We start from the raw sequence: 27,959 nt of genomic DNA, 5'->3' as shown, positions 1-27,959 counted from the left end.
ATGCCCTGCCATGCCCTGCCATGCCATGCCGTGCCATTTCACCATTCCACGCTTCCTCACCCCCTCCCCACGCCCCCAGCACCCCCAAAGCCATGGCAGCAGGCTGGGAGCAGCCAGGCAGGTCCCAGGCCACAGCTGAGGGTCTGGGAAGGGGCAGCCCTGGGGCTGGGACACTGCCAGAACACAGGGCAGCGGTGCCAGGGACTGCCCTGCAGGGCCAGGGCAAAGCAGAGGGGCCAGGGCAGTGGTGACTTGGCCAAAGGTGACTCAGAGGAGCTGCTTTGGTGGCCATTGCCCTCAGGGAGCTTCCAGGGAAATCCCAGGCACTGGGATGGGGACAGGGCCTTGCAGGGGGGGCTGTGGGAGGGCCCGTGGGGTCCAACAATTTAATTCCAGGGACAACTCTGGTTCCTGGGGCTGCTCTGGGGAAAGGCATTGTCCCCAGCGTCCCACCTGAGCCACTGCTCTCAGCATCCTCAGCTCCCACACACCCACAAAGTGCTGGAAATTTGCCTTTTTCTCCCGTTCTTCCCCTCCTTTCACCTGTACTCAGCCCTGCTGCACAGGGAGAGGGAGAAGAGAGACCTCTCCTCTTCCCAAGCCTTTGGGAACAGCATTCACGTGGGCAAAGGCAGCTGGAAGATTTCCCTGCAGCCTTGGAAAGGACGAGCTGGATTCAGGTCGAACGACAACCAAGAGTCTTTATTCCAAGAGTCCCTTAGGGTGGTTGCAGACATACAGACACACGTACATATTTACACTCTTACACACCTCACAGAGTTTGAACCAATAAATTAAAACAAAAAGAGGGCGAGGGGGATTTCTGTGGTTTTTTTTTTTCCTTTCCTTTTTTTTTTTTTTCCTTTTTCTGTCGTGTAAGAAACAACTCCCCAAGGCGAGGCTGGGGGAGCCAGCTGGAGGATGGCAAACAGAAGCCAACAGGGACACAACCCCGGCCCAGAAGCTGCAGAGTGACAGTGGGAGTGTGCTCAGCTCACACTCTGGCCTCGATGCATTCCAGCTGGACCATCTCGTCCAGCCGGCAGCCCTCGGCTTGGGCACAGTGGCTCAGGTGGGCACTTGGGCTCTGGGCACCTCTTGCTCGGGGGGTTTGGGGGCAGCCTGCTGCAGTCTGGCACTGGGGGGACTCGCACTCGTCCGAGGTAAGGTCGGGCACGTCGTCAGACTGGCTGTCCGAGCTCTCCAGGTCGCTGCGGATGCTCTCGGGCTGGGCCAGGGTGATGTCCCACGTCTGGCTGCCAATGCAGTCCTTCTGCTCACAGCTTTGGTGTTTGCACGTCTGCTCCTGCTTGTCGTCCTCCTCCTCCTCGTCCTCCTCCTCCTCCTCGTTCTCTGCCATCTGGGTGTGGACGTGCAGGGAGTCCTCTGTGCTGCTGCCGCTGGTCAGCTGGTAGTGACTGGGTTTGGCTTCAATGTCCACCTGGATCTCCATGTTATTGCACTCCCTGCAGGGACAACCACCACCCTCACGTCACTGGGCTCAACTGGGAGGATCACACCCCCCAAAACACGAGCAAGATGCTGCTCATCACCCCACAACTCACTGCTCTCCTTGAACCTCCCAACAGAGCCAAGATCATCCCAAAGCTGAGCCAAGGAAAGCTCCAGAATCCCCTCAAACTGCCAGAACAGCTCCTGAGGGTGCTGGGCTGCAGATCCCCTCCCCACACATGGAGGCTGCTCCCAAACTGTCCCAGCCCTCCTCCTGTGCTAGAAGGATGGATCCCTGTGCAAACACAGCCATCCCACCACCCACAGAGCCTGCATTTTTCCAGGACAGCCTCCACCAACGCTCTCCCCAGCACTCCAGGTCCTCCTACCTGTCCTGGGGGTTGTAGGAGCTGATGATGGAACCAGCCATGGCTCGGGTGCTGGCGTTGTCACTGATGGCCCCCAAACTGACTGAGTCTTTGGGGAAAATCTCCTTCTGCACATCTGCCTGGACTTCCAGCCTGCAGGAAAGAAGAGGGTTCCTCAGAAATGCTTTAGGGGCACCAACCCATCCCTGCTCCTCACGGGAAAGCAAGGAAAACAAAGCAAGAAACCCATCCCTGCTCCTCAATCCCCGTGAGCTGGCCCAGGTCAGTGTGACAGCAGTTTAAGCCCAGTGGCTGCTCTCATTGAGGCTCATTTTTGGCTGCATTTAGGCAGATCCATTCTGTTTTCCATGACGAAGGTAAGGCCGTGTTTACATCCATGACTCACACGATTCCTGCTCAGAGCTGATTTCCATGGATCTCACAGAGCTGTGATTACATCCTGGCTGCCACATCAACACGTGGCTCTAATTACCCAGCAAACTGACTCACAGGCAAGTTAGGAGGAAAACTGTGGTGTAACCTCCTGACTTGGAGAGCCACGATCCTGCCTGCAGAACAGGAAGCAGCAAAGCCTCCAGGCTGGGATAACAGGGCTGGAATAGCTTTAAGCAGGGCAGGCAGGAGCTCTGTGCTGTTCCAAATTCAGCTGAAGCATCAGCTCTGTGGTCTCAAGGAGCTCAGGAGGGATCTGTCCTCCTTGCAAGGACCAGAAACAGAATCATGGAATGGTTTGGGTTTGGAAAGGACTTTAAAGATCATCCAGTTCCAACCCCCACATACAGAACGCTTTCTCCTAGACCAGGCTGCTCAGAGCCCCATCCAACCTGGTCTTGGAATATCTCCAAGGATGGGGACCCCACAACCTCTCTGGGCAATCTGTGCCAGTGTCTCCCCACCCTGACTGGCTCTGGGTTCCAGATCATCCTAAGTGATCTCCTAGACCTGGTTATTCTACAGCAGACCCAGACAAAACACCACGACACAACCCCTAGATCCAAGCAGCTTCACTCACACTCCTGGAAAACTCCCCAAAACAAACCCACTATCCACTATCAAACACACTTCCCACTGTCCCAGGGTGCTCCAAGCCCCATCCAAACTGTCCTTGGATACTTCCAGGGATCCAGGGGCAGCCCCAGCTTCTCTGGGCACCCTGTGCCAGGGCCTTGCCACCCTCACAGGGGAGAATTTCTTCCTCACATATGATCTAAATTTCTTCTCTTTCAGTTTAAAGCCATTCCCCCTTGTCCTATAACTATCTTCCTTTGCAATTAGTTGTTCTCCAACTTTTTACTAAGACTCTTTAAGCACTGGAAGGCCACACTGAGGCCTGCCCTTATGGACATGGCTGCTTTCAAACCTCCAGGAACTCTGCTGGGGGGGATTACTCCAGAAAGAAATGTGTCTAACCCTCCCATGGAATAGAAATAAATAAAAAAAGAGGTAAAAAAAAATTACAACTTTCCGTATCCAATGAAGAATTTCTCCATGATTTTTAACCTACATTTATCATTTATCCAAAAATCATTTACCCACGATTTTTAAGCCGAGCCTGAGGGAGCTCTGTAGGCTCAGTGAAGTGAGCCAACACCCACACAGCCCTTGGGGAGCCCTCTGCTCTCCCCAGAGCCCACTTACCTGCTGTACTTCCCCTTGCTCCCCGAGAGGACGCCCCCGCTCAGGGTGCCCCCGGACAGGGCAGCAAAGCTGGCGGTCTCGCTGTAGTTGCCCTGGATGACACTGAGCCCGTCCGTGGGGCTGCCACTGGTGCTCAGCACACTGGTCAGCCCCTCAATGCTGCTCTCTCCAATGCTGGGGTTCTTCAGGGCTCTCCAGGCATCGGCCACTGCGGGGAAGGAGAGCACAGAGGGTTGGAATTGGCAGTGGGAGCGCTCGGCTGTGATGTCTCAGATTTAGGAGACATCAGGACCTCAAAGCATTTGATTACAAGAGGCAACAACAAGAGCATTTTGCTTCACCCCCTTCCCATCACCAGTTATTACCTGTGATGGGTCCATCATCTTCATCAAACTCGATTTTCACCCCCTTTCCATTGGCTGTGCTGACCCCGCAGCCGCCACCCCGGCACAGCGAGATGGGCACGACCCCATAGACGTAGGCCAGCATGATGGGGACCCCAATTCCTGCAGAGGAGGATGAGCTGGGTTAAGAGGAGCTTAAAGATGTGTTGGGCAGACAGAAAAGATTTTTTAGAGACTCTCTCAGTCGTGTTTTTGCTGCTTTTAAAGGCTCCAATTCACAATTATGCAGACAGAGAGTGGAGGAGCACTGTGGGCTGAGTGGGGGAACCCCAAGAGCACTGAACCCCCATCAGCCACCAAAGCATGACAGGAGACAGCTCTGTGTGACAAAGGGACTCCAGGATGGGCTGTGGTGGTGCAGACAAGCCCTGTGCTGGCTGTGGGCCAGCCTGAGCACACCAGGATGAGAGACAGCATTGTGCCCAAAGCCACAGAGAGCCACACTCTGCACATTGTCCTTTGGCCACCCCCATGGCACAGGGCTGGGCCACCCACTTGTCTCAGTGGCTGCTGGGCCAGCAGAAGGGACAGGGCTGAGCCCACTTACCAACACTGACAGCAGCAATGACTGGGGAGGCAATGACAGACAGGGTGACCCCACCAGTGATGGCCAAGTTCCTCTTGTGCTTGGAGGTTTTCTTCCCCTCATACCTGCTGTGGATCTGGTGGAAGAAAATGCACCAGGTGAGAACAGCAGAGTCCCAGAGGACATTAAGAAGTGATTTTACAGCTCTGCCAGCTGCATGAGCCCTTGAAGAGCCTCATTTTGAGCACAGATCTCCTCACAGAGCAGACCTGGCAGGAGGGTCTGTGTTGAAGAAAAAGCAGCAACAACGAGTACAGGGCTGATGGGCTCAAAAGGGACCCCCTGGGTGCTCCTGGGTCAAGGCAGAGGCACAAAAGAAATGCAAAATGCGCCAGGACTATCAGCCACCACCTTCCCCCTGCCCACACAAAGCCCAGGAGATAAGAGAAGCTTTAGAAAAGAAAACTGAATTTGGGTCCTATGAGAAGATCCACCCTTCCTATCAGCTCTAAATTTCTGGTCAGCACAGAGAACAGCCCAAACCCTTCTGCCCCCCACACTCACCTTCCTCCCCACGTACACAGGGATGCCAATGACCATGGCAGGGATGGCAATGCCAGCAATGAGGGAAATGCCCACAGGAGCTCCGATCAACGTGCCCAGCTGCCAGAGAATCTTCTTTTTACGACTCCATGGCTTTTTGCCCCAGAATGTACAGCCAGAGGGGCTTCATGGAAGGGAAAAAAATGACATGAGCACTCCAAGCAATTCCTGTAAGCTCCTGAGAACCACAAGGTCAACTTGCACGTAAATAACACCCAAAATTCAGGAAGCAGGTAGACAACACAAATAAGTTTTCTGTCTTTTTTATACCAGAACTTAGGAAGGAGGTAGAGAACACAAATAAGTTTTCTGTCTTTTTTATACCAGAACTTAGGAAGGAGGTAGAGAACACAAATAAGTTTTCTGTCTTTTTTATACTAGAACTTAGGAAGGAGGTAGGCAACACAAATAAGTTTTCTGTCTTTTTTATACCAGAACTTAGGAAGGAGGTAGAGAACACAAATAAGTTTTCTGTCTTTTTTACCCCAAAACCTAGGAAAAAGGTAGAGAACACAAATAAGTTTTCTGTCTTTTCTATCCCCAAAACCTAGGGAGGAGGTAGAGAACACAAATAAGTTTTCTGTCTTTTTTACCCCCAAACTTAGGAAGGAGGTAGAGAACACAAATAAGTTTTCTGTCTTTTTTATCCCAAAATTTAGGAAGGAGGTAGAGAACACAAATAAGTTTTCTGTTTTTTTTATCCCAAAAGGTGATTATCACACTATTGGGTCCATGTTTAATAGTCAGTACTATTAAGAGTGGTATTGGTACTATTAAGAGTACTTGGTACTATTAAGTACCAAGAGCTCCCAAAGGTAATTGTATCAGGAGCTTTGTTTGGTGTGGGAAGAGCATCCGAGTGCTATAAAATGGGACCAGAGTTCATCTCTTTGGGTCAGAAACAATAACACTTGGCTGAAGCAGGAGGGTGAGAGTCCAGCAGGGGCAGTGAACTCCTCCACAGAGGCTGGGAGAGGCACGTGCTGGTGCTCACCTGAGGTAATGCAGGTCTGAGATCTCCTTCATGCAGAGCCAGCAGAACTCGCAGCCGCACACGGCGCACGTCATGTGGTTGCAGCTGCCATCGTTCATCTTGATGATGTAAGCGCTGCAGCGTGGGCACGGCTTGATGTCATCAGCTGAGGGGAGGAAACAGGGGATCCAGGTGGCATCGCTGCTCTCAGAGTCAGCAATCAGCCAGGGCATTCCCATCAAGGACTGCAATCTTTATTTGCTCCGTAGCAGAACACCTCTGCTGCTCGCAGGGGGTGGTGTGTCTTCAATTTATCTCAGAGAAGATAATTCTGATGTGACAGACCCCACCAACAGCAGGGACTGGGAGCAACAGCCACTTTTAAAAGCTTCCTTCTAATCTTGAACGGGATGTACTCCAGAATTCATGCTTAAACACAGGGAACAAGTCCTACCTGCCCAGCACAAGGAGCCATTATTGAATTGCTCCATGCAGGTGATTCATGGGCCAAGAACAACACAACAGCTGGGAGAACAGGCACTGGAGAAACCCCAAACCTGGCCTTTAGGGGAGCAGGGGCTGCAGCCACACACAGCTGCAGAGGCTGCCCAGGCCCCAGCCTGCTGCTGGCAGAGCAGGATAAGGGGTTTTCATCCCTTCCTTAATTCAGGCATCATCTGATCGTGGTTATGCAATGGCTGTGCCGTGGTTCAGGGCTCTGCTGGCCCCTGCAAAGCTCAGCAAGATGAAATCCAGCTGTGAGCCCAGCTCACACCTTATTAATCACCAGACTGGATCCAGCACGGCAGGGTGGGGAGAAACCACTGTCTCAAAAACCTCCCTTCCCATGGCTAAGTGCCCTTCCTGGCAGGGATCTCTTTAACAGCATAGAAAAACTGGGTTTTTCTGCTGGCTGGGGCAGCATCTATGCTGTCCATTCTTAGGGTTCTCTAAATTTGGGCATGTTGGACCTCAGCACACCACTAAGCCACCTCAGAACCACCCACGACAGCTCCACACTGGGTGAATTAATATTTAAACTCCTCACACAGAAGGAAAACCAGGGTATTTTGTTTGGGGGTAGGGCAGAGTTTTAACAAATGGCCTCACTGCCCACTTCCAGAGTAAATACAGTTATTTTTAAGGAACACAAACTCAGCAGACGCAGCAGCTCCAACCAGGCAGTGGAGGAGTTCTGTGGATTGGCATTTTTTTGGTAGCTGCCATTACCAAGACCTAACAGTGCACAGAGCAGAGCTCCCCACACTCAGCTGGCCATGAATGCTGCTCTTCACCACCAGGCAACTTTGAAGCTGCAACAGTAAAAACGTGACTGCTTGTTCAGGGTTTAGATCAGCAAAAAAGCAAGAACATCCAAGATCAAAGGAGCCACAAGCAGAGCCGTGACACAAAAGGACCCAAAGCACATCATCACCTACTGATCTATTTGCTGCTGCTGGAAGAGATCAGATGTGTTCTAACACACAGGAGGAGGGGAAATGACTCTGAGTTTCACAGCTGCTGGAGAACTTCGAGGGGAGGAGGTTTGCACAGTGGTGCTGCTTCCTCATCAAACACACACACACACAAGAGCCAAGCAGCCAAAAAATCAGGGTGTGACTCTTGCAGGGCAAGGAACTGGAGCCCAGTGGGTCTCTCTGAACTTGGGATATTGTAAGAGCCAAAATGAGGGATGTGGGTTCTTCAAAATGCAGTTTATTGTATCCAAGAGGTTCCAGCAGTCCAGGGTGGTGGGTGACAGAGCTGTGCCCACAGCTGTCAGCTCCAGCTGCAGGCAGGCCTGGAGACCCTTTGGTTTTGGTTACAATGCATTATGTACTTTTCTTTTGGTTACAAATGCATTCTATACTTTTTTTTTAGGTTACAAATGCATTATATACTTTCTTTTAGGTTACAATGCATTATATATTTTTCTTTAGGTTACAAGTGCATTATTTACTTTTTTTTAGGTTACAAATGCATTATATACTTTTCTTTTGGTTACAAATGCATTATATACTTTCTTTTAGGTTACAATGCATTATGTATTTTTCTTTTGGTTACAAATGCATTATTTCCTTTTTTTTAGGTTACAAATGCATTATATACTTTTCTTTTGGTTACAAATGCATTATTTACTTTTCTTTGCTGAGCACATCAATATGGCAGAACCAATCTATACCTTAACTTTTATCTACAGCCTATCATAACTACTGTAATTACCATATTCATGTTACTGTTCTCCAATCACTAACAGTCAGTACAGTTTAAGCTAGAAGTTGTTTTTCAGTTTTCTTGCAGTGGAAAATTCTGAGACCTTTTTTCTACTTGCAACATTGGCAGGCTTGTTCGCCTGTGCTATCTTTCTGCTTAGTAAAAATATATTTTTGTTTTGAGGTGGGTTTATCCTTTGCTCTAAGTCATAAGAACCCCTTCTGACTAACACACCCTTTGCCTCCTTGGTTTATCCACTAAGACTGGCTCAGCAACTCTTTTCTTCTATACCAAAACCTGCTTTTATTCCTATTCCTTCTCCAGATTCCACATTCAAAAATCTTTCTGCCAACCACACACACCTGAGAGAGACTTTCTTGTCAAACTTTCACCCTTCCCAAGAGGATATTTTATGAAAAAAGGGCGAATCCATACCTGGCCCGGACTCCTGGCCGTAGCTGAGGCCTGAGGTGTGCTTGGTGCGTACGCGCAGGGTCTGTGCCCGCTGCTGCCGGGCCATGTCACACGTTTGGTTGGGGTGCCAGATCTGCTTGCAGTGGTAGCAGAACTCTGTCTGGCAGCCCTCCCTCTCACAGGTCAGCTTGGGGCAGCTGGCACAGCCGTAGGCGATCACTGCGTACCTGCGGGCAGGAAGCGAAACACAGAGTTCCCAAGTGAGAGTTGCTTTTATAAAGTCACCAAGTGAGAGTTGCTTTTATAAAGTTACCAAAGGAGAGTTGCTTTCATAAAGTCACCAAGTGAGAGCTGCTTTTATAAAGTTACCAAACGAGAGTTGCTTTTATAAAGTCACCAAGTGAGAGCTGCTTTCATAAAGTCACCAAGTGAGAGCTGCTTTTATAAAGTTACCAAAGGAGAGTTGCTTTTATAAAGTTCCCAAGCGAGGGTTCCTTCATTCACACCCAGAGCCACCAGCCCACCTCGTTCCTGGTCATCAGCCTCCACACCAGACACATTCCTGGGCTCTGCAGGGCCTGGAATTAAGCAGTGCTAATTGGGTTACCCAGGGCAGGGACCTTTCATGCAGGCAGCTTGAGATGCTGAGTTGTTCTCTCCTCAGTAACTGCTGGCAGTTCTCACTGGCAGCTCACACAGGGCAGATTTGTCTGGCCCAGTGTGCCCAGCTAACTCCTTGCTGTTTCCTCCCAGCTGCTCTTTCCAGGCATCCCTCATTTCCTTAGGACAGATCTATGGACGGCCCAGAGGAGTCCAGGAAAGCTGAGCTTGTCCTGGGCACTTCTATCAACTGAATGATCCTAAAAAAGTGGAATAACAGATCCAGAATAACAGTTCCATATGTAGCTAGGTCAACAAGCGAGCTCCTCAGAGCTTCCTTTTCCAAAGAGTGGTGAAGAACAATGCCCTGCTTTTGGAACAAGCCAAAACTGGAGTGAAATAACCAACTGTGCAAGACAGAGAGGCCAAGCTCAACCAGCTCATTGTGACAGCAGCGTGACACGCCCAGAAGGAAGCGTCCTGTGTACACAGAAGCCTAAGCAGCATCACCAAGATTGCTGCAGAAATCTGACTGACAGGCACCGAGGATGAGGCTGTTTCCATTGGCAGGGGCTGACACGAGCCATTGCAGAAGCGCCTTCCCAGTCCTGCAACACCCATATGGCAAAAAGGGTATTTTTGTTAGTGGTCAGAGGAGAATAACTCCTATTTAAGGTTTCATATTTAGAGCTTGTGTGGCTCGAGTTGTATTTTGCCTCTTCTTCTCCGAGGCAGCAGCGTGAGAACCACTGAATGTGTCATACCACAATGATTCATATCCCGTGGGAGTTTGAGCAACTTCATCCTGCCAGGCTACGACAGCATCGCCAGAGAAACAACATCTGAGGGCTGCCAGGCACGACTGCAGCTCTACCTGTGCATCCACACACCTGCACCTGAGCCCAGCAGCAGGGGAGGTGGGACAACTCCAGCCCTGGAAGTGTCCTAGCCCATGACTGGATGAATTTTAAGGTCCATTCCACCCCAAACCACTCTGTTCCTGTATGATAATTCTGTGATGGAAATGACCCAGGGGGTTGGGAGGGATGAATTTGATTCCTGTGCATCTTGTCTAAGGAATATCCCACTAAACTTCCTCACCCTGCCACTACCCCCTGGCCTGCCCTTGGCAATTAATTCAGCCCATGACTGGATGAATTTTAAGGTCCCTTCCAACCCAAACCACTCTGTTCCTATATGATAATTCTGTGATGGAAATGACCCAGGGGGTTGGGAGGGATGAATTTGATTCCTGTGCATCTTGTCTAAGGAATACCTCACTAAATTTCCTCACCCTGCCACTACCCCCTGGCCTGCCCTTGGCAAAACAGAAAGGAAAAGCTTCATTTGCCCAGCTGTGTTGTGACACTGCTATTTCAAACCAGAACAGCAGCCTAGGAGAGCTCAGTGTAATATATTAAGCACACTCTAAATTAACTCCTCACTCAAAATGTTGGGTTTTTTTAAACACTCAAGAAATTTAAATCATCAGCATTTATATTTTATTGCTGGAGCTGAAATGATAAATACCATGCACAAGCCCACAGCTGTGGGGAAAGAAGCTCCAGGACTGTCTAGTGGGGATGGAAATAACACATCTCCACATCAAGGTCAACCAGAAAGTGGAAAGTGGGTTTTGAAGTGAAATGCTGAGGAACAGTCATGGCAGGATTCTCCTCTCCCACTGACCTCTGCCATATTGCTGGCTTAAATGACCATTTTTAGGCTCAATCCCTTCAGGTAAGAAGAGAAACTGAGTTCTCCTGCCTGAGTTTCCCCCACAAAGCAACGTGTTTTTCTGAGACCCCAGGAATGGCGCAGCTCCATTTCCAGCCCCCTCCTTGGATGGCCACGAGTCTCCTCTGTCCCTCCTCCTGCCCATTCACGGATCTCAGCCCACACACCTCCGTTTTCTTTAAAGGTTCTGTTTTTCTCCCAAGCTTTTGGGAAGGCTGCAGTGTGACAAACACTAGACAGCGATAACCACCTGATTGGAGCAAGGGGGGGGGGAAAAAAACCAACAAAAACCAGAGCTGCAAACACAGAAAATGATTTGTTTTGCGATTGATGGCGCATCAATTGACCAGCGTTTCCATGGCAACACGCACCGGTGTTGTGTTGCCCTCCTCCTCCTCCTCCTCCTCCCGGGCAGCACAGCCAGGCTCTTTCATTTAGGAAAATGCGGTGGGATGCAGGAGGAAGGCACAGGATGTTTTTAGGGTCCTGTCACAGCCCTGCAGCCCCTTGATGCTGCCACCTCGGTGGGGGTGACCAGAGAACGCCACCCCAGCCCTTGTGGGGCGGCTCGGTGGCGTTGGAAATGACACAACTTTTAGCATTTTTTGTTGTAATTTCGCTCAGGGGTTTTGTTGGCCTTTGCCCAGGGGGAGGGGAATTGAAGTTTCTCTTCAAAAGGCCGGGTGAGGCCTCATGAGCTGAACATCAACAGATTGGGAGGAGCCAGGAGAAACAGAGGAAGTAAAGGGACATCAACAAACATCACCCCCTGGTGAGGCTGGAGACACCTGGTCTGGGGAAAGATCGATAAGAGAACCGAAGAATGAGGACAGAATTAGCATCGAAGGGATCAATAGCCAATAGGAGATGGAATCATTTTGGAATTTAAGACCAACAGTGAATTTCTTTGGGGTTTTTAACGTGTAAATATGTGAAAAGCCTGGTAAAGAACCAGGTGGGGTGAGGGGATTTTTCACTGCACAAGCCAGGCATGTGTGGATGAGATGATTTCTGCTGCACATCCTGGCCAGAATAAAGGAAGGCCTTGATTCTCTGACCCTGAAAGAGTTTCAGTTCGGGGTGACAGTGGTGGGTGCCAGACATCACCCTGCCGTGCCCCCAGCCCTACACTCCGTACTACTCCGGCACTACTACAGCGGGAAAGCCCGCTGTAAATAATTCATACCCTGATTTTACATAAGCACAGCCACACAAGCTCTGCTGGGAAGAATGAATAGGGTGATTAATTCCTCTCCCTGCCGGAGGGCTGATTCCAACAGCCTTTGTTCGAGCGCTACAGACACACCAGCAGCGCTGGTCCACTAGAGCTGTCTCCAACATCTCCAACAGCCCCGGGGTCGCTTCTTGCTCTTCTGGGCAGCTGCGAGGAGGATGCCAGCATGTCACCCGGCCCATCCTGCTCCCCGAGGAGCCAGGGAGGAGGCTCTAGCTCAGAGAAAGAGCCGTGCGTGGCACCAGCCTGCCCAAACCCCCCCAGAGGAAGGGATCACAGAGGCAACGCCCTCCGGGCCGTGCTGGAGCTGGCTCCTTCCAACCAGCCAGCCCGGGTGACGCCGCTGTTTGTACACCTTATCCTGGGCACAGATAACATCACAACAGTCAGGGAGCTGAGATTCGGTGAGCAGGAACCGGATTTTCTCTAGCCGGTTAGCAGCAGAGGCATTCCCCCCGTGGCTGTTCTATCTCCCTGATCTTATCCCCAGCGCTGCTGAAACGTCGAGATCTTGCACTTGATTTGGCTTCAGAAAGGAGCAAAGGTGTTGTTTGCTGTTACCTTCACCCTCTGAAGGAACAAGCCCTCATACAGGATGCTCGAGAGGCCGTGAAATGGGTAACCTGAGCCAGGTTCACTGATTTGCATAGGATGCCTATTACAAGGCTCTGATTAAATCTTCACAATCCTCCCACCAACTTTTCCATTCCGACTACTAGGTCAGACTTTCCTTTCATGTTCTTACTACCCAAAATTGCCATCCAAGCTGAGTCGTAGCTCAACTTCACAGCACTTCTCTTAAGTTCCCCGACCAAGCCCTTTTCCAGGCAGCTTTGGCTCACGCCCAAAACAGAAACCTACCAGAGTTCGTTTAAAAGAAAAGGGAAGAGAAAATGAAAGCAACACGTTCATAACTACACAGTCATCAGGCTTGGCTGGGCTGACTTCTGGACAGACAGACGTTTCCTCACTTGGGAAATGGACAGTGAGTCAACATCACTCCTCTCTGCTGTGTATTGTTGTCCTCATTGGGAAAAAGTGACTGGTTACTGTTCCTTCTTCCCCACTACTGGGGGCTGCAGCCTTGTCCCCATGCACTGTCCCCAGGACCGGCAGAGAAATGCACAGCTGGGAAAGTCCACACTTACCATTAGTGCAGGAGAAAAGGTTTCTGTTCTATTAGGGAAGCGATGGCTCTGCTAAAACCCCCTTCAAGTCATATCACTCCTACCCAATCTGTGTTTTCACAACCCCCAAGGTCAAATCCTGCAGCTCTTGCGAGATAATGGGGATAGATGGAATTTTGGTACCCAAGGCCTCTCAGCTGTCCTGAACAGACTGCAGATAAGGAAAGAACGCCTGCAGCGAGGGCTCTTCATGGGACACAGCAGGACCAGTCGTGTATCATCAGCAGCACCCTGCTGAGGGTGAGCCAGCGCTCTCGGTGCTGTCCTGGGACCCACGGGGGCACGGGCAGGACAGTGAATCCCAGCGCCATCCCGGCCGGGATGCCATCCGCAGGACCTGCTGGGGAGAGGCAGCGGGTTCCGCTTCACCCAGCTATCCCAGCATCCCAGCACGTGTTGGGGACAGGCAGCATCCCTCCAGGGCAGGGTCTACCTTCCCAACACACCTCAGGACAGACAGACGGGGCAGCACCCTAAGGAGACAGCAGGTTTCCCCTGCCAAGCTGTCCCACGATGGAAAGGACACGCTGTGCCAGGATAGGGAGGACAGGAGGACAGAACCCTAGGGGACAGCGGTTCCCCACTCCCCAAGCTGTCCCAGGACGGAGAGACAAGCAGGTCCCCCTCTGCCCGGGCTGTCCCAGCACGGAGCGGCATCACCCCACGGCCACCGCTCGTTGCCCGCATCACTCACCCGCAGTCGGGGGCCGGACACCAGCGGCAGTCGGGGTCGGCGGCGAGGCAGCGGCGCAGCATGAACTCCTCGTACTTGGCGACGAGGTGCGGGGAGTCGCGGAGCAGGCGGCGGATGTCGGCGGGGTTGAGGCGCTCGCTGCACTCGGGGCAGCAGATGTTGACGCGGGACTCGGTGATCTCGATGCGCAGGTACTGCCGCAGGCAGGCCCCGCACGACCGGTGCGGGCACGACAGCAGCCGCGGCGCGTTCTCCGCCGGCTGCCGCACCAGGCACAGCGGGCACTCCAGCTCCTCCTCGCCCTCCGGGACCACCGGAGCCTCCTCGGGGGGCGGCGGCGGCGGCGGCGGCGGTGGCGGCGGCGGAGGGGCCGGCGGGGCGGCGGGGGGCGGCGGCGGGGCGGCCGGGGGCGGCTCGGCCTTGGCGCGGCGGCGGCCGCCCGCGGCGGAGGCGGCAGCGGCGGAGAAGACGCTCTGGAAGGAGAGGCGGCGGCGGCGGCCGGGCTTGGGGCACTTGGCGGCGGCCGAGTGGATGGATGAGGAGCGCGGCGATTCGGAGTCCCGCTCGGAGCCCATGGCGGCGAGGTTAGCCCGGCGGTGTCACCGGCGGCGGGGTCCGAGCTGGAGGCAGCGGATCAGTGCGGGGGCTCCGGGCGCCGCGTCCCGCCGGGCGCTGCCTCGGCCGCGCTGTAACGAGAGCGGCGCCGGGGCCGGGTGAGCGCGGCCCCGCCTCGTCCCGCCCCGCACCGGGCGCGGCCGCCGCCGCCGCCATTTCGGTTGTGGGCACCGCCCCCCGGCCAGTCCCGGGGCCTGCGGTGCCCGAAAGTGGCTCTGAAGCGTCTGAGTGAGGTAGAGCTGAGCCTCCGCTCTGCTTCTGGGCTGCCCTCAGTGTCCCCCGCCCCTCAGCGCCATTGCGCCCCTCAGTCCCCGGCTCCCCTCAGTCCCTGCTCCCCTCAGCGCCATTGCTCTCCTCAGCCCCTGGCTCCCCTCAGCGCCCGACTCTCCTCAGCTTCCCGGTTCCATCAGCACCCCCTGTTCCCCTCAATGCCCCCATGTCCCCTAAACACCCCTGTCTCCCTTCCATTTCCCCTCAGCGCCCTTGGCTCCTCTCAACACCCGGCTCCCCTCAGCCCCTGGGTCCCCTCAGCGCTCCCGTTTTCCCCTCAGCGCCCCGATTCCCTCAATGTTTGGGAATATTTGGGTAACACTCTCAGGCACGTGGTGGCATTCATGGGGTCCTGCATAAGGCCAGGAATTGGACTCAATGTTCCTGATAGGTCCCTTGTGTCTCGGCTTATTCTATGATTCTCCCTTCAGCTTTACATCTCCTCAACATCCCTCACTCAGTACTGCCATGGCTGCCTCACCTAGGGCCTGGAATAGGGGGAATCTGGCTGGATTGTGCAGAAAAAAAAAAAAAAAAAAGGTTTCTATTTAAAAAGAACCCTGGGGCAGTTTGCTTTTTAACATCTCTTGTTGTTGAGGGGTGTCTATAACCTCAGGAGCCTCCTCTAAATCCATCCATCCCAGTGAAGCACCTTGTCCCCTGCTGTGTGTCCCTCCTTGATAAGGTTTCTGAAGATCACGGTAAAGATTTACTCAGCTGGGAACTCCTCCCCGAGTGCCAGGTTTAGAGGCACTGAAACTACAACCCACATTCTCACTGCACTCATGCAGAAAGTTAAAAGCCTTCGTTTCCTTCCAGGGTTCCCCTGTGCCCAGAGGGGTCTGCCAGCTTCACATCCCATCCAAAGGCAGATAAACTAACAGGAAGGATGCTGCTTCTTATTATGCAGGGGAGATGAAGCAGAAAGATCTGCTGTGTCTACGAAGAGCCTCTTAAATCAGCACAGAAGGAGCTGCCTTGCCTTAGACTGTCAGCTCTGACTGGACAGACTGTGGTTATTCATGTGACAAGTGTGGCTCCATCACTGTCTCCCAGCTATCACCATTCCTGAAATCATCTCCCTCAGCAAAGCCTGTTTGCATGATTATGATTAGCAGGATCCTTCCAAGAACTGGGATGGGAACAAGGAACCAGGATTTCGGTGCTGGTGCTGCTGGATTGCTGTAGGCAAAGACCCCAGATCTGCCGGCACAGTGAGGATAATGATGACACTTCCCTGTCTGATGGGTGAATGAAGGCACAGAAGGAGTAAATCACCTGCACAAATGAAGCTTCCTTCCGTCCTAAATGCCCTGCAGCAATCCTGCTTTTCCCTGTGCTCCTTCTCCATTAATTCTGTGCCTGCCCTACACCCTCCCTTGCTGCTTATCCCAAGATGTCTGCTACACCCAAGTCCTTCCCCAGAGATTGCATTCCCCAGACATTTGTCAGCCCTTCACATTCCTGCCACAGCACACAGGGCTTTGGACCAGCTGGAAGTTTTGGACCACACTTAGGTTTGGCCTCAGAGTGGTAAATTCCTGCCTGGGATCAAAAAACCCTGTTTATTAGCAAGTTAATTTGGCAAGGGCCAAACAGCTCTGCTCCAAGAGAAGCAGGGATGCTTCCAGGGTGTCTGTGGAGCACATTTTCCCTGAGCAGTGAGTTGCTGAGCTGTGGTCCTTGGGCAGGCATGAAGATTTCCCTGATACTTTGTGGTGTGGAGCTCCTAGAGGAAAAGGACCCTTTTCCTTGGGAAAGGAGAGCTAGATGAAGAAGGGAGAGATGTTACAGTGGTGTAAAACGAGATTATATTGAAACTAAATACTCCTGTCTTGAGACGAGCCAGGTATGAGGCATTTTCAAATGGCTGTCGCTGCCCATCTGTAGCAGAGACTGTCTTGCTTTGATGATTTCGCTAGAAAAATCACACTCTTGACTGAAATAGAGAAACCTGAACAGGACTTGTGTGGGATGGATCTCCCAGACAGCGCTGTGCCAGCTCAGCCCTACGTCCTCTGCAGCGCAGAAGCAGACTCGAACTAATTGTGGGAAGGTTTCAGCTCAAGAGCTAATGTGAGACAGGCCTGAATTACCAGTAGTGCAGACATAAGAGAGACAGGGAGCAAAACCATCTGGAGCTCCTGGGAAAGGATGGGCTGATGGGGCAGAAATGACTCTTCACTGCCTTATATGAGGAATCACAATACCAGCAAGGCTGGGGGAGGCCAGGGTAAATCCGAGTGACTTCAGAGCCATCTTCCCTCCTCCCAAGCTGTGCACAGCTCTTGCCAGTGGTTATGCATTTGAGGGAACTCAGTGCATTTATGGAGCTCTGAGATACAGATTTCCAACTGTCCGGACCCCACTGTGGTCCCAGCTACTTAAAAACAAGTTCTCCATGGCAGAGATGTTTCTCCATGGCAGAGATGTTTCTCCATGGCGTGTTTCCACAGCCTTTGCCAGGAGCAAAGGCTCCTGCTCAGCGTGTTCCCGACGAGCAGTTTGAACCCGGTAGTTTGTTTTGATTCAAAAAAATCCCAAAAAACAACCAACAAAACCACGCCAAGACAAACAGCCAGGAACTGGAGGCAGAGGGCAGGAAAGCAAGCTGCCAGGGAGGAAAGAGGCTGATTGGGAAGTCACCGGATTGGGAGTGAGATCAGATCAGCCCCTCCCCGGAGCTGCGGGGAAGCTGCCACCAAGCCTGACCGTTAAACTGGGGGATATTTGAAAAGATAAACCCAAACCAAACAAACAAAAAAAAGACACAGAAGGCGGGGGCGTGGCGGGGGGGGGATTCAAACGCTGCAGCGAATCGTTCTGCAAATCCCAGCTCCAATAGGCAAATTTGCTTTTGCTTACGCTGGCAGAAAGCTGGAAGATTGCTGACTTCCGACCCCGCTGGATTTGGCACAGGCGGCTTTTAAAGCTGCCTGAAAGCGCTGCGTCCCCCAGGAAGGCTTCCAGGGAGAAGGCTTTGTCCAGACACCGGTTGGAGCCACCCCACACTGCCCAGTGCCGTTCCCAGCCTGGATGGAGCCACGGGGGGAGGCTGAGCTGGGCTGGATCTGCTTTTGGGAGGTATTTCTCTTTCCAGAGAAATATCCTCGTCACCCACAGCCCAAAAACCCCCTGCAAAGCAGAGCGACAGCTCTGTCACTGTCGAGGAGGAAGCGCCTCTGGTGATGTAATGAAAATTCCCCTTGGTAATTCAGAGAGTGAAAGCAGAGGCTGAGCTGCTGGGAAGGGATTGTGAAAGTCAGACTGCATGGAGGAACCGGGGTGTGCCTGGCCAGGAATATCGCTGTGGCAGGAGGCATGTCCGTTTGTGTTTGCAGCTGATACAATTGAAATTCCAGCTCCTACCACATCCCTCTTGCCCACCTTTCCCCCCTTCTTGGTGACCCAAATATCACAGGTATGGGAAATACCTGCCTGGTGCTCTCCTCCCTGGCGTGCAGGACACAGGGGGTGTTGAAACATCTGTTTCAGGACACACAAAGATCCAATCTGCCTTAAACCTCTGGAATGCAGGCACTGAGGTGTGAACCCCTCCCTGGCACTGCCTCTTTTCTCTGGAAGTCCCTGGGTCTCCTCAGGGTTTCTCCCACTTTTCCCAGGCAGGGATTGGGGCTTATTCAAGGGGGACAGGCTGCATTGCAGAGTTTAGAGAAAACCCAGCTTGTGTTGCTGCTTGCTGATGAAATGCAGGAAGGAGGGGAGCAGCTTTACACCAGCAATTCTTCCTCATTTTTGCACAGGGAGGCTCGAGAATGACTCAGCTCTGATTTTACTGGGCAGGCTGAGACCTTTGGCTCTATTCAGGTGGGACAGCCAGGGCTGTTAAAGTGATCCAGGTGCATCAGGATGCCAAAATACAGATGGCAGTTTCAGGGGTCTCTCTGCTGAGGACCCACCACGAGCCCCAACTGAGATGTGCTGCACTCACAGCATCTGGAGGAAGATGAGAGGCACAGACAGATTTAAGTAGCACAGAGGTAATTTTAAACCTCTCAGAAGTGCACTGAGAGGTGCCCCCCAGCTCCCTGCCCTGGAGAGTTGTGCCAGGGGCACGTGGGCTTCCCTGCTCCTCTTTTAGGGGTCCCAGCTCCAGGGCAGGGATGTCAATCTCGGCTTGCCCGAGGCATTTGGCGAGGTTTAACCCCGAGAGCCCGGAGCTCTGCACTAGGAACACTGAATGTTCACGGGGAGCAGCTGTGATTGCAAGAACTGAAGCTCATTGGGGTCATTTTCTGGCAGGGCCCCGGGGAAGCAGTGGCTCATAATGACATGCACTGTGATCGTTTGTCAGATGGAGATGTCATTAACGGCCACTCATGTCTCTCCAGGGAAGACACCCGTGGCTGGGGAGAGCTCTCCCCAGTGTGCACATCTCTGCCTCTCTCCACTTAGTTCGTGTTCTGTTTGCCTCTCCTGGTCCCCTGAGATGTGTTCAGGGAAGGAAGGAGATGATTGTGCTTGACTCCTCTTTTCTCTGCTGGACTTAACAAGGATTGACATTCTTTTAAATGAAGAGGAAGAGGCAGGAGATGAGAGCCTTGGGATCAGAAATGCAAGGCTCTTCCAAGAGGATTTGTTCTGGTTTAGTCTGTGGTTACACCTCCTCTCCCCTCCATCTCCCCATCCCACTCTGCTCCCTCCTAACACCCACACAGCAATCTTCCACTCCCTGCTGTGACTTTCTGGGGAAGAGGCTGTCATGTGAAATCCTGGGAGAGAGAGAGAGAGAGAGTTACCACATGGAGCTCTCAGAAAGCATCACAAGAGGCCCTGCAGAGCAGGCCGGCAGCCGGAGGAGCGCTGAGCTCCCCCTCCCCGAAATCCTGGGCGCTCCTCTCACGGCTGGGAGCTGGGGGGAGCGGGGAATCGTCTTGGAAGCTTGGGAGCCGCCTACACACATGGCAAGTCTTGTCAGCAGCTGATAAAAGAGGTGGGAGGTGGGGAGATTTCGAGGGGGAAGGATGTGGAGGCTCTGGTGCCCACATAGCTCCCCCGTCCTGTCTCCTGCAGGGCTCCCACAGCTGGGACGGCCACGGGCTTGGCCCCGTTGGTGACACACGTGCAGTGAGGAGAGACCCCAAAAAGGGACTCGGATGTACTTCAGCAATGACGCAGAGGTAGGGACCATTAAGCAATTACTTATAATAGTAATCTGACATGCTTTTCCCCTCCACAAAAAGCAGCATTTCCTTTTGTAATAAAAGCACAGGCTGTTCTGTGTTCTTTATTCACCTCCACACTCACTGAACAGCTTTGGGGATAGAAGTGACAATGATCCCCGCTCTCAAGTCACTCTCACCACTGACCTGCTACCCTTAATGATGGGGGATTTATAACTGAGAAGGTTTAGCGCTGTAGGGTGCTGCCATCAGGATAGGGCTGGCCAGATCCCTATGGCAGGAGGAAGGAGCCAGACTCCCTCCTCACCTGAGTCATTGAATAGACAATTAAGTGTTGGTGTTGGCGTAAACACAGGCAAATTAGTCACTGGAGAAAACCTCAGTGCCTGTGATGGCTGGCTGTGGTTAGAAGGTGGTGGTGACAAACACCTGTGACAGCAGAAGGCCAAGAGGCATGGAGATGGCATGGCATGGCATGCTCCTGGCTCTGGAGTATCTCCCTGATGCCAGCTGCTTTTTGGGATGCTCAGCATCTTGCAGGACACGAGCAAACCTGGCCACAGCAGAAGCAGCAAGATCAAAGTGAAATCTTCAGAAGGAGCACCCATGGAGAGCTAAGGCAGAGTTTGTCCTGCCCTTCAGAGAGCAGATGCACAAGGCAGAGCTCTGGCACGGGCTTGGATTTCTGCAAGGAGAACAGAGTGAGGCACTGGCCTGGTTTCCAGGAAAGGAGAACAGTGTGTCACAGAGGAGGCATTGAAAAGACCTGAGGCTTCTGCCTCAGCTTTCGGTCTTACTCCTGCAGACACGTGGGTGCTGGGAAGTTCAAAAGGCTGAACTGAGGCTGTGCTGCAGCTGGCACAGGACATGAAGCTGTGGGCTCCTCCTGCAGAGCTGCTGGAGCAGAGACCACAGAGGGTGTCCCCGTGTCTGCTGGAGATCCCTGCTCAGCTCACATCAATCCCTGCAGCGCTGACCTTTGCAGTGGGACTGTGGAATCCAAGATGGGCAGGAAGGCTCGGTACAAGGCACCATCTCCAGTGCCTGGAGCCCTCCAAAGACACTGGCAGCCCTTCAGCAACATCTCAAAACCTCACAGGATCTCTGACTTCCTCTCCAGCTGGTGCATCCCACAGCACAGGTAGGGCTGGGCACACCACACGTTTCCTCCAGCTGACCCACCCATTTCCTATTTTCTGCAGACATGACAACTAGTGAGTTAATCCTGCAGGCCATAAACTAAGCTGTATTAGCAGACACCATCTGTCCTTTTTCATTTGCTGATGCACGACCTATTTTGCTGTGTAGTGGAGCAGGCACTGCAGTTTTGGGGCTTGCATGTTGCAGTGTCCCTATTGCCAGGGCATAATCCACTGCTCACAGGGACCTGCTGGTGGGAGAAAGCTCCAGTGACCTGAGCACCACTGGGACCTGCTGCCATGGGCAGGTGGTGGATGAAGCCTGTCCCTGTGGCTGCCTGGCCTCCAAGGAGGTTTGGGCTTCAATCCCACAAAGCACCTGGAAAGGGGAAAGGTCTCAGCAGAAGCTGCAAGGACAAGAGCACAAACTGCCCTCAGCAAGGTCTTCTGAAGCCCCTTCAGCAATGGCCACATCCACATTCCCTCACTTGTCAGGAGGTCATGGAGAGACCTGAATTCTCATCCCAAAGTGGGGTTTTTGGGAACAGGCTCAGCACTCCAGCCACTCTGCTCTGGCCTGGAGTAATTCCTGTGCTTTACAGAGCTGAGCAATGGCAATCACACCAGGACAGGGAAAGACAGGAAGAGAACTCTTCCTTTATCCCACTGGTCATGCCTTGGAGCAGTGTGGTGACCCTTGTCTGGGTACAGAAGTACAGACATTGTGAAAGGTCATAAAACCATCAGGATTTTCCAAGCCAGTTATTCTTTGACTTTACCAGCTCTTGAGGCAATTCCAAAGGTTAGTCCCTTGTCAAAAGAAGCCTCCTGAATTTACCAACTTTCAATTTAGCTCAGCGCTGGTGGCAGGAATTTTCCCTGAGTTCTGAAACAAAAAGCCAGGAAATTCTGTGGATGTGTGCTAAGGAGTCAGGAGGGATCTGAGAGGAGGGCTGGGTGCTAACACACTCATCTGTTCCTCAGAGCCAGCATGATCAGTGGTCACTGACCTCTGGACTCCCAAAATCAGCCAGAGAATTTTCAGCTTCCTGCCTCACTGCACAAAAGCAGAAGAGAGAGTGGAAGGAATTATTCAGACTGGCCTTAGCCAGACCACTCCTCTCTGATTTAGCTCAGTTGCATTATTTGGGTTTTCCAAAGGACTCCCAAGCTCCTGGCTGGGATGTGGCCCAAACCCACCCCCTTCTGTGCCATCAGTGTCCTCTGAGTATCCAGCACTGCCAGAAAGCTGGCCTGGAATCATTCCCCTTTCCTGCTAGTCCAGCTCTTTTCTCTTAGAAACTGGCCTAAGCTCTGAACCCGGGGGTTTCCCACCCTGAAATCTGTGGTAACTCCTGCACAGTCTCACGGCCTGCAGAGCTGTTTGACCCTCAGCTTCCAGCAGCAGCAAGCCCTGCTGCCTCCTTCCTGCCCTCCCTAAGCTTTGCTCAGTGTTCCTTTGTGCTACAGACACTGCATCAGGTGTGAAATAATGTTCCACAACATGCCCTGGTGCTCCTGCAAGCTCTGCCTCCCCATGCTGCACTGGGAAAAGGAGAGCTGGTGTCAGGATCTCTGTGACTGGGTGCAGTACACCAGTTTGGGGTGTAAATCCCCACTGTGTGAGGCTGATCCCAACTTTTCTTCTGTCTCTCTCTGAGCTTTGGGAGGAGGACTGGCTCAAGAATTGTATTGATCTCAGTCCAGGAACAAACATTTCCCTTCCACAGGCCACAGCCTCCCTCTCCTGTGTGTCATGTGAGGAAGAGGAGCAGGGAAGGGCAGTGCTTTGCCAAGACTAGAACGTACCCAAAACTGTGGCTGCTGCCTGGAGGTGGGAAGAGGGAGAAAGAGCCCATGTGGTCAGCCCTGGAAAGGGCAGTTCCTGCTGAGAACTGCCTGGGGAACAGTCCCACTTTCATAACCAGCAACAGCTGTGAAAAGGGGAAAGAACAGCGATTCTGGACCCTGCCAGCAGCACCTCTTGCCTGCAGCCGGGCTGGGGGAGCAGAGAGAGCTCCCAGCACAGCCCTCTGGCCCCACAGCAAGGAAAACTTTTGTCATTTTCCAGAGGGCTGAGCCAGCATTAACCGGGTGGGGAATGTGTGAGCCTCTCACTCTGAACATGTGCTTGCTCAGGGTTCCCTTGTCTCAGCTGAGATCTTTCCCTTGGCTGCCAGGCCCCTGTCCCCAGCTCAGCCCAGGGCTGTTCCCCCTGTGCTGTGTTCTCTGCAGCACAACAAGGTGGGCAAAGGGAGAGGGGAGCTGTAGTTTGTCCTTCATTCCTGGGCTGGCATGGGAAGGCAAATGGGGTTTGTTCTGTTGGGTTTTGCTGCTGACCCACACCTTCCTTGACGCAGTGACCACAAGCCCATTCTCTCTAACTTGAAGCACAACCCACCTTTACCACAACCAGGAAATTCCTCTTCTCCCTCAGCCCTTTACCACCATGAGAAACACTCATCCCTCGCTGGGGCTTGTCATCTGTGGGCTGTCTTAACCAGTGTTGGAGCAAACTGCCCCCTGTGCTGCCTCAGGCTGGGCTGTGCACAGCAGAAAATTGAGTAGGAGGTTTCTGGGGCAATCAGTGTGCACTGAGACCTCAAATGCTTCTCTGAAATCAGGCCCTGCTGTTGCTCCAGAGCATCCTTCTAACAGGGAGGCAGCAGCCTCTCATCTGCCCAGCCCTGCCATCCCTTTTCCCCTGAGCACCAGGAAAAGTCCAGTGCCTGACACTGAAACAGCAGCAGCTGCCAAGAGCCTCTCAGCTACCACTGAGTTACAGAATCCCTCCCTGCAGGCTCTCAGGAGGAGCTGTCAGCAAAACAGCCCTATTTAACCAAAGCAGAGACAGCCTGGCTTTACATGGCCTCCCTCTGCCTTTCCCTGCTCCTCTGGAATTGGGCATTTTTTGGGAAAAGCCTCTCAGGGCAGCACCAGCTCTTGTGCTTTCCCCTGGATGTGAAGCTCAGCTCAGCAGCATGCAGGAGTTCACACAGCTCTGGGTGCTGCTCCAGCTATTCCCTCTCCCTTCCATGGGTCTCCTGCAGGATCCACAGCCCAGCACCCAGGGGTGCTCCCCATCCCCAGGACAGTGCCCTCAGCATGGGATGAGCAGCGAAATCACAGCTGGAAAATCTGGCAGAGGACATGGAGCAGAGCCCTGTCCCCAGGCTGAGGACCAAGAATGCCTCTTTCCCATCCAACACGCTAAGGCTCCGAGCCCTGCCAAACCCCAGTGTTTGTTCCTGCCTTTGGCAAGCAAGGGATGGCAACAAAAGCATGTGCGAGGCAGAAGGAGTTCAGTGAAGGAGGGAAGTGGGTTTGTCTTGGGTCTCTGTGACCTTTTCTGGTTTGGAAAGAACAGAGATGTGCAGAGATGCTCACAATGCACAGCAAGGCTGTTTCCACTGCCCCAGCAGCAAACAAACCTCGTGGCCTCCTTCAGTCACAAGGAATTGGAGCCCAGAGCCACAGCCCAGCCTTTGGCTGCCGGGGTGGAACCAGGAATCCAGCTCCTGGGAGTTGGTGCCTTTGCCTGTTTGCAAGGAAAATTTATGTGCAGCCATGGAACCTCACTATGTGCCTTGTCCTCCAGCCCTGGTTCTCTGGGATACAGCTCCTGCTGTGGGATGGGAACAATTTTTCTTCAGCTGGCAGCAGCTGAGCCAAGTTGTTTTGGAGACCATGGACTGGGAGTTGTGTCAGCAGTGCCCTTGGCCATGAGGATCCCATTGACTCTCACCTCTCTCCTTGGAGAAGCAAGCACAGAGAAGGAGCTGTTGGGGCAGGGCCAAGAGAAGGGCTGAGACTGAATGACTCCAGTGATTTCTCCGTGTGCTTCCAGCCCTTACAGCTCAACCTCAGAGAGAAAAAGTGGTGCTGGCAGGAGGAAAGAAGAGGAGTGGGGTTCTGTGCAGGTAAATCAGGAATGCACCTCCATCCTTCAACAGCTGAGAGTCAGGAGCAGGTTTATAGCAAAGATAGAAAAGCTGATTTGGCCAACGGGATAATATTTCTGTTGCGAAGCAGAGAACTATTGATTACTCAAGTAACCTCAACTATTTAACAAACAGCTACCTCAGCAGAAAGAAATTTCAGCCTGGCTTTAGGGAGAGGATCAAGGGGTCTCCAGGGTGGTCAGGCAGCCAGTGGGAATGTGTATTCCCACTCTCCTTGACTCTCCTTGCTGCACTGCTGCCCTGCCTGCTCCCAGTGGCACCAGATAAGGAGTGAAAACAAACACCAGGTAGGTGCCTGTGAGTGCCCCTGACAAAGGAAGGGGAAAATGTTCACTGCAGTGGAGTCGTGGCCAAGAGAGCCCGTGAAATAGGCAGGATTAAAATGTCTCACAGGACCTGGCTCAGCTCCCAGGGCCTTCTCTGGACACTGGCACAAAGGCAGCTCCTCCTGATGCTCCAGGTCTCTGCAGAGGCTTACAGGTCCATAGCACTTTTCCCAGGAGGGAGCACGAGTTCCCAGTTAATGTATTTCTGAATTTTTGTGTGCCTGGCAGTGACAGTCTGTGGTGGGGGCTGAACACACAGGTGACAGAGCATGGCTGTGGGGACAGGGTCACACCAAGGCACCGGGAGCATGTCAGAGCCTCAGCTGCTGCAGCTGATGTGCAGATGCCAGGCTTTGTAATATTCACATGATCATCCCTTTTGCAGTGTAGGCAAGTATGGGGGAAAGCAAAGAGAGCCAGCTGAGCCACGGAGAAGGTCAAGGACTAGGAGGGGGTGACTTGGCCTTTCTGTTTGTGAGAGGCCCTGGTGCCGTTCCTGCACTGAATTTTGAATAACCTTGAAAAAAATCAAGTTGGAACATGACTTTGAAGCAGTCTTGCTGCTGGTCATGCAGAACCACAACCTGGGGAATGAAACTGCAGAAGAACAGCAGTGTTAACTCCTCCCTGCACCCTTCCCAAGCTGGCCCTGGGAGCCCAGCTCAGGCTGTGCCCAGTGAGGTCCCCGTTGGGGCACAGGGGCCCATGCAGAGCTGGCTCCCTCCCAGCACAGCTGCCCTGGGCAGAGCTGAGGGCTGGCACAGAGCAGCTGACGGGCCCTCCCCTCCCTGCCTGCCCATGCCAGAGGCTTGGAATGCAGCTGGCCCTGCAGCCACCTGGGTGACAGCACTGCCTGTCACCCTCCCAGCATGGGGCTCCCACCCCTTGCTCCCAGAGAAGCCCCACAGAGCAGCACAAGCTGTTGCTGTTGGCACTTTCCATCCCACAAGCAGCAGTGTGGTCCCAGTAGAGCCAGCATGTGTGCCTTGGTGGGGAGGGACTGTGCCTCACACAGAAATTGCTTCCCCAGTTAAAGCATATTTGTGCTTCTTGTTGCAGTTACACTCTCAAGCACTCCTGGCTGCATTTCTCCATGGTCCCACTGGGTCACAGCCCCCAGCCCTTTAAATGCCTCGGAAAAGTGTTGGTTCAACAAAATGGTCGTGACAGGAGCATTGGCCTCTCCCTGTTCTTGGGTTTCAAGCAAGGTTTCTACTTTGTGCCTCTTCCATCTCCACCCCCACACTGGTTTCTGACACCCACAGGGGTCAGCAACACTGGGTTTTTGACCCCAGCTGTGTTTTCCTCAGTCAGGTACACACTGAGAATCCTGACAGGCCAGAATCAGCTCAGCACAGATGAGTGGGGTGCTCACAAATTCATTTTCTACTTTGCTAAGGCTGTGTAACCTAAGTGTAGGTGTAGAGTCCCTACACCCCACTGCTGTGGGATCCCACAAGCAGCAGGGAACCAGCCCAACTCTTGGATTAAGAAAAAGATGAAATTCCCCCCAGGAGCACGGGCCAGCACAGCACACAGGTACTGCTGGGCAGAGGTGACTGTCACCCTCACTCCCTCTGCTAACAAAACAGATCCTGTTATGCAACCCTTGTGCTAAAAGGCAACACGACACCCAGAGAGGCTTCAAGGACTTTGTTGTTTTGCCTCCCAGGTCTGCAATCCCCAGGATCCACATGCAGAGAGCTGCTGGCAGTACCCGTGCACCTGGCTGCCTTCCCCAGAACTATTGCACAGGCAGGGGAAGTGCTGAGCCTGCTGGGGATGTGCAGTTTAGGATTCCCACCACAAACGCGCTGCTGGGCTCGGTCCCAGTGCACCAGCTCTGCTCACAGCCTCCTCTTAGATGCAGCTCAGGGGATGGAGTCTCAAACTTCTGATGGATTTCATCAATGATCCGTGCTGTAATCCCCAGGGAGAACTCTGCTCCCCTTCTCCAGCCAGGGACCAGGGCTGCTCTCCAGCCCCTTTATCCTGTTCTGGAAGTGCAGGTACTCCTGGCTGTTCCCAGTGCCACACACGCTGCTGTCCTGGGGGGAAGCATCTGCACCAGTTTCTGCAGCAGCCAGCTGGGCTCTGACCTGCTCTCCCTGTCCCACAGCCAAGCCCTGCTGTGCCAGGCCCTTGGGGCATTGTATAACATTCCCGTGCCCAGGAGCCACCCCCCAGCACCACATCCCCCCGAGAGATGCCGAGGCAGGCGCTGATCCCACAGCAGAGCCCCCCCTGCCCCCGGGCATCCCTTACCTGTCCCCGGAGCCCACTCCGGTGCCGCGCTCTCCCCTCCGCAGTCTCCCCGCTCTCCCTTTCCCACTCCCCTTCCCTCTGCGCCACCTCCCCGCGTGATGTCAGCGCAGCCCGGCCCCCGCAGCCTCCCCAGCGCACCCTCCACGCCACGCAGCCGCCCATCGCATCCCGCT

General features: G+C 53.2%; 1 protein-coding gene across 1 annotated transcript; it reads right to left on the bottom strand.

Moving 5' to 3' along the window:
* Positions 1 to 675: 675 nt before the first annotated feature.
* RNF19B (ring finger protein 19B) lies at positions 676 to 27,892 on the bottom strand. The gene is made up of 10 exons (XM_054648160.2): positions 27,787 to 27,892; positions 14,066 to 14,751; positions 8,635 to 8,840; positions 6,007 to 6,151; positions 4,974 to 5,136; positions 4,431 to 4,545; positions 3,845 to 3,985; positions 3,480 to 3,687; positions 1,842 to 1,973; positions 676 to 1,466 (listed from the first exon to the last, which is right to left on the bottom strand). The coding sequence occupies exons 2-10, from the start codon at positions 14,638 to 14,640 to the stop codon at positions 995 to 997; spliced, it is 2,157 nt and encodes a 718-aa protein (XP_054504135.1). The 5' UTR covers positions 14,641 to 14,751; positions 27,787 to 27,892; the 3' UTR covers positions 676 to 994.
* Between the last annotated feature and the right edge of the window lie 67 nt (positions 27,893 to 27,959).

This window comes from Agelaius phoeniceus, chromosome 22 (assembly GCF_051311805.1).
Source record: "Agelaius phoeniceus isolate bAgePho1 chromosome 22, bAgePho1.hap1, whole genome shotgun sequence".
Classification (NCBI taxonomy): Eukaryota; Metazoa; Chordata; class Aves; order Passeriformes; family Icteridae; genus Agelaius; species Agelaius phoeniceus.
This window is presented reverse-complemented; position numbering and strand designations above follow the sequence as displayed.